The sequence below is a fragment of the Lycium barbarum genome, chromosome 5 (genome assembly GCF_019175385.1).
Source record: "Lycium barbarum isolate Lr01 chromosome 5, ASM1917538v2, whole genome shotgun sequence".
NCBI classification, from domain to species: Eukaryota; Viridiplantae; Streptophyta; class Magnoliopsida; order Solanales; family Solanaceae; genus Lycium; species Lycium barbarum.
Genome location: NC_083341.1, coordinates 121,376,973 through 121,383,668, shown reverse-complemented (window position 1 = coordinate 121,383,668; position 6,696 = coordinate 121,376,973). Strand labels below are relative to the sequence as shown.

The 6,696-nt window shown below is 32.7% G+C and overlaps 1 protein-coding gene across 1 annotated transcript; it reads left to right on the top strand.

The window, feature by feature from the left end:
- The first annotated feature begins 738 nt into the window (after nucleotides 1-738).
- LOC132641309 (uncharacterized) lies at nucleotides 739-1,763 on the top strand. The gene has a single exon (XM_060358250.1). It carries the CDS (start codon nucleotides 867-869, stop codon nucleotides 1,530-1,532), a length of 666 nt encoding a protein of 221 aa, XP_060214233.1. The 5' UTR covers nucleotides 739-866; the 3' UTR covers nucleotides 1,533-1,763.
- Nucleotides 1,764-6,696: the final 4,933 nt, after the last annotated feature.

Sequence of the window (6,696 nt, the reverse complement as noted above, 5' to 3'; positions counted from 1 at the left end):
TTCTGTGGTCTTCTTCGCCCTCTACCATTTTCCTTGGCCGTGGCTATCACAGTAGTGCCCGTTGTACTAACGTGCGCCAACTACCATTGGAGACGCCTCTAACGTGCACCTCTAGAAAGAGATTTTATATGAAGATTTAATTACTCCCTTTGTCCATTGTTTATTTGTCCAATATATTAAAAATAGATTTTTACTTGTTCAGTGTGAAACAAAAAGATAATTTACCATTTCATACCTATATTATCCTTACTATTAATTATTGGATTGGAAATTATAAGAAATTGTTACTGCTTACATAACTTTTAAAATATGTTTGATTCATTTCAATTATTTAGATGATCTGTACTCCCTTCGTCCGAATTTACGTGTCTTAGTTTTACACACAGAGTTTAAAAAATAAAAAGAGACTTTTGAACCTTTTAATCCGAAACTAAAGATGTGTATAATGAACTAAAATGTCTTTTGAATCTTGTTGTTATAAACTTGTCATATATGATATTTGAATTGTCAACTTACTAAATATACAAAGAGCCACTCTTTTTTTAACAGACCAGAAAAAAAAAGTAAAACACTTAAATTGAGACGGAGGAAGCAATAATTAGTTTGATATATTAAAATTATCATTTTATTTATTATTGCTCAAAAAAGCGTGTCAAGTCAAATATAGACAAGTAAATACGGACAGAGGAATAAAGTAATTATTTAGATAGCACCAAACGAGGCCTTAAGGTAGTGCGACCTCCTTTAGCTCTACCGTGGCTATCAAGAAAATCAAACCCTACCAATCTTCCTTACCCTTTCATTCTCTCTTTCTCAAAACCCCCCAAAACCCAAAAATTACAACTACTAACCAAACATTCACAACCATGAAGATGAGAAACAAAGGTAAAGTTCATCCTTCTCCTTCTTCTTCTTGTACTTCTTCAAACAAAGACAACAACAACAACAACACCCTTTCTATACTAAACCTCTTACCTGCAACTATTCTTGCAATAGCTTCAGTACTTTCACTTCAAGATCGTGAAGTATTAGCTTACATGGTTACTAGGTCAATGAAACAACCCATTACTACTACTTTTTCCAAGAAAAAAATCATTTCTCACAAAACCCCACTTTTTGACTGCGAATGTTTTGATTGTTACACAACTTATTGGCTTAAATGGGATTCTTCACCTAATAGGGAGTTAATCCATCAAGTTATTGAAGCTTTTGAAGAGCATTTGAACACAAATGAACACAACAAGAATCATCGCAACAACAACAAAAAAAAGGACAAAAAAGGGCATTCTTTTGTTATTATTCAAGAAGAGAAACAAAAGTTCATATTGCCTGAGAATATTCAAGAAGATGATGAGTTCGTTCATGTTTCGCCGGAAAATGACGTGGCGGTGGATGTTTCGCCGGAAAATGACGTGTTAAGGCGGAGCACGGCAGCGAGTGGTGGACATAAGGGGTTAGCTAGAAAGGTGTTGCCGGATGTGTTAGGGTTATTTAATTCACGTTTATGGAATCTTTGGAATCCGAATGTGTAATAGTTTTCTCAAATTTCAAGAAAAGAGAAAATTGGAATTTTCTTTTTTAAAAAAAGAAAAGGAGGGGTATGTGTAGATCTCCTTTATTGTATTGCCAATTTATTTCATTGGTTTTGTTAATTTTTGAAATTTTTTGTTGGCTGGTACTGGAAGTCATTTTCTGGTTAGATGGTATGTATGTTATATTACTGCAACATTTTTTCATGAAGGTAAGTAGATTTGTTTGTACTACTATTACTCTAAAGTCCATTTTTAATTTCCCAAATTTTAAGAAAAGAGAAATTGAAATTTTCTTGAACAAAAAAAAGGAGGATTATATGGAGAGCTTTTTACTTGTATTGCCAATTTATTCCATTGGTTTTGTTAATTTTTGAAATTTTGTTGGCCGGTATAGAAGTCATTTTCCGGTTAGATGGTCTGAATGTTATATTACCACTACAAAATCTTTATTCTATGAAAGGTAAAGTAGATTTTTATTGGTACTATTACTCTGAAGTCCATTTTTCTATTTCTGAGTATAGTTTTTGCTTACTGGCTAAGCATAGTGAGTTGATGAAAGTGTTTTGCTTTAAAAGGGGAAAACTATATGACATATGACATGTGACATGTGATTTACTACTATGTTCTATCCATAATGTTGAGTGTGACAATGGAATAAACTTTTTGATCAATTATAGAGAACTTGCCTACTTTATAGTATTCGGTTCTCCTTTAATTGCAATTTTCTCTACTTTCTGTTTATTCCTGCTAGCCGACTTAATCATTTACTTTTTAAGTGGCATTAACATCTGTCTTCATATCATTTTTTTTTTTTTTTATAATCTTGAGGGTGGACTTTGTTATATTTTTGTTTGCACTCATATATTGGGTTTCTATTTTTTTATTCTGAGCTCAATGTTTTGAATAGTGGTAACAAACTGTTAGATTTTGTGCATATTGAAAAATAATATTGTTGTAATTTTTGCAAGTAACACCTTTCAGTACGACAGCAGTTTTGACTTCTTCTGAGGGAAAAACTCATCAGAATATATACCATTGTTAAGAAATAAATTCAAGGGAAAAATGCATTAATTAATCAGTCAGGTTGAAAGTTAATTAAACCCACTGCGAGTAATTTTTTTTCTTTATTAAAAAAAATATTTTTTCTTGAACTTAGTAGTTATGCTGCTATGATTTTGGACCACTAATTCAAGATGTGGATTGGGGAAATGGCTTGTGAAAGTTGCGAAAAATTATGTTTTACTTCTCTTGTGGCAGGTTACAACTACTTGGGATGTTGATAGCATAACGTATGCTATCAAAATATTTGTGAACTTCAATAGGTGACGTTATAAATTATAACAAATAAATTTTTATGATAGTGTTATTTGGTAATTTATTGACTTAGTCGCTAACATACTATAATAAGCTAAGTCATATTGATAGTGTAAAAGAATCATTTTACAATCGGTATGTTACTTAAAATCCTACTTTTAAGTAATTACATACCTCATTTTGTTTGTTTCAAATAAGTGGTTCTCTGGTTTTTCTTATGCAAACTTTTATCTTCCTTCTTCTGTGCCAACAAGAATTTATACTCCTATCAAAGTACTACTATATTACGGAATACAAAGTTTTATGGTTAAAAGTACTTTAAAAATGCTAATTAACATTTTACATATGGATTAATACCTTCTAATTAACTATTGTTTTCTACTCTATTTTCGGGATTAAAAAGCTTTTTTATTTTCTTAGATAACATTATTGTAGTTACTCTTTCAACAAGTAATTCACGGAATAGTTACTTGTTGAAAGTGTAACTACAATAATGTTATCTAAGAACAATTGGATAAATAAATTTACCTTATTTAAACTATTTTATTTAGATTTTAGCTATTTGGGGTTATATGATAATAATATAAGTTCAAATATAGATGCGATAATTGAGAGATTTGCACAAATAAGACGATTTGAGGCTACTATTTATACTTTATCCCCATTTTAGGATGTTTTCCGAAAAATGGCCTTCGTGCTACACAATTGGAAGAATGAAAAAGATTATCCTGATTGAATTGTTCAAAAGTTTTGTTGGACAACCACATCTTAATATCATTTTCATTCTCCTTATGTTACTAAATTATTCACAAGTTTTGTCGGATGAGAAAATTTTGCATGTGTTGTTCAACTATTTACAAGTTTTTTCGGACAGCCACAATTTTGTAGTATCTTTATTTTACCTATCTTGTTAAATTGTTCGCAAGTTTTACAAGATGGGAAATCTTGCATGTGTTGTTCAATTGTTCACAAGCTTTGCAGGACGACCACAACGTGATATTATCTTCATTCTACTTATCTTGTTGAATTGTTCATAAGTTTTGCAGAATAAGGTAACGTTGCTTGTGTTGTTCAATTGTTCACAAGGTTTTCAGATCATCACGACTTGATACTATCTTTATTTTATCTGTCTTGTTAGAATGTTCATAAGTTTTTCTGGATGGGCAAATCTTGCATGTGTTGTTCACAAGTTTACCTGAGGGGTAAATCTTGACAGTGTTGTTCAATTATCCACAAAAAATTTCTGGGTATCTAATGTTAGGTGTATTCATACGCTTTCTGTAATGTTTTACCCATATTTATACCTTGTTTTAGAGCTAAATGCATTAACTACACCTAACATTGTTTTAGAGCTAAATGCATTAACTACACCTAACATCTATTGACTATTTGATATGGACCTAATTTGTGCTTTATTGTGGAATCTAGATACTTTACGTTGAAAATGTTTTGTTGGGGAAAAGAAGAGATAAAAAATTGGCCAAGTGTGTAAGATGACAAGGACCTTGTCGAGCAAGGTCCAGAGCAAGCAATATGCCTTCATGCTCACTCAGCGAGCAAGGAATAAAGTGGGAAATTTTTGCGAAGTATGGAATTATGCATGACCTCACCCGATGAAGCCCATAGCAAGCACCGAGCTTGCGCGAGCTCTCTCTTCCGACAGTAAATATTTTCTAAGTCCTAGTCTATGCTGGACGACTTTGGAGGACTTTTCTCAAGACTATAAATAGACCCCTAGGTCAAGGTTTTAGGACAACTTCGGACAATTTGTGATCGTGAGTTCAGAACTTTAGACCTAGAGAGAGCTTGGAGCCACCGTGGAGGCCGGAGTTTGTTGGGTTTTACCTTTTTTTCTCCATATTACTCGTTTTATGTGTCTTTGTATGAATTGTTATTTTTCTTCCATGTCTATGTGGAGCTAAATTTCTCATTTTAGGGTTGTGGTATAACTATGATTATTGACGTTTGATTAGTATTTCTATCTTAGGAGTTTATTCAAGTGCGATTGTTTCTTTACTTCTGTTCTTAATTGCTTGATCGTTTGGCCAACAGTTAAGTTCTATCTACTACTCCCTCTGTCTCAATTTATGTGATATAGTTTGACTAGGCACAGAGTTTAAGAAAGAAAATGAAGATATTTGAAACTTGTGGTTTAAAACAAGTCATAGATATTTGTGTGGCTACAAATCATTTCATTAAGGGTAAAAGGGGAATTTTTAAGTTAAATTACTTCTAAATATATAAATGTATTTTAATATACATGCTTGGAAAAAATGTTGTTAGATTAGAGAAGAAGTAAATAGGGCGTGATCTGATTATCCCTAAAGTGGGGCTAGGATAGGAATACTTAGTCGCCGCGTTCAATTAAGTACCATAAACGAATTGCATTCTTAACAAGTCAATTCCATAGAATTTTAGGCGGTGAACTGTTTTGAATAGGCGAGTAGTAGTTCTGAAGAATACTACAAAAGTTAGTAATCTGGTTAATTAGCAATCGTGAATCAAACTGTTAGGGTGAAATACTTGGATGACTTAATAGGATTGATGAACCAACCGCAACCCTGGAACATTCATCTCATTGATAACTTAATTAAAACCCGATCTTTCCTAATTGAAGTTCATTATATGCTCTCTTTATTTTCAGTAGTTTAGAAACACGGCCTAGGGGTCTATTTATAGAGCCTGTTTGGATTAGGTGAAAAAAAGTGGCTTTTAAGCATAAGTGCTGAAAATTATTTTTTAAATAAGCAGTTACGTATTTGGATAAAAGTGCTTAAAGGGTTTTTAGAAGTAAAGATAGTAATGAAATTAACAGAAAATATAAGGGATAAAAGAATAAAGTTGTTGGTAAAACCAAAATGACTTTTAAGCCAAAAAAAAAAAAAAAAACAATTGGGGTTGAGCAACTTCTTGGTTTTGGCTTATTTTTAAGCACTTTTTAACTTAATTTAAGTTGTTTTCTATTTTTACCAAACATCCAAATAAGTTAAAAATGAGTTATAAGCTGGTTTGACCAACTTAAAATCCAATCCAAACGGGCTCATAGTTTTGGAAAAAGTCCCCCACAACCCGTCCAACATAGATTAGGACTTAGAAAATATTTCTCATCGGGAAAGAGCTCGTTGAGCGAGTCCCAAATCAAGCTCGTTGCTCGCTATGGGCTTCACCGAAGCGAGCGAGGTCATGCAAAATTCCATGAAAAGAAAATTCATTTCCGGCTATCAATATTATTGCAAATCAGCCTCCTTCAGCTGACTTTATGCAGGCTCTCTCTTAGAGCATTATAGATTGTCTTGATTGAAAAGGATCTAATAAGTTGCAATAAGTCTTCCTGACTATCTCCTTGGCTTTGAAAGATCATCCAGGCTGACTGTTTAGGATCAACCTCCTACCTGCTAATTCTCATTTGTGTTAATTTCCTAAATAGTAGTTCCAACATTCTTGCTTTTGCCAAAATTGAGCAATTGAACGAGACATGCAAAAGATTTTCATTCCGGAAAGCTTTGATCCTAGTAACTTATGTTGCCTTTGTGTCTTATTATCATGTTCAATATGAATTTGTTATGTTAAATTTGTTTAACCTTAAAACGGGGAACAGTTAAATTTGTACGTGATGCCAAAGATACGTGGCTAAATTCAATTCAAGATTAAGTAGCGAGATATGTCAATAAAATGAACAGAGAAGCAGATCTAACCAACTGTTAAAAACGTATGGCCTCGGGTATAGAAATCGAGGTCGATACCCTTTTGTTACGAGCTCTCACGAGGTATAACGAAAACGAACTTAAGAACAGACGGGAACTGATTTAATAAGATTCTTATGATTGTTGATGTAAACTATTTCTCTCCT

Bases quoted from the DNA above. Each gene is read 5' to 3' on its own strand.
- LOC132641309 (XM_060358250.1), top strand. From the start codon at position 867: ATGAAGATGAGAAACAAAGGTAAAGTTCATCCTTCTCCTTCTTCTTCT.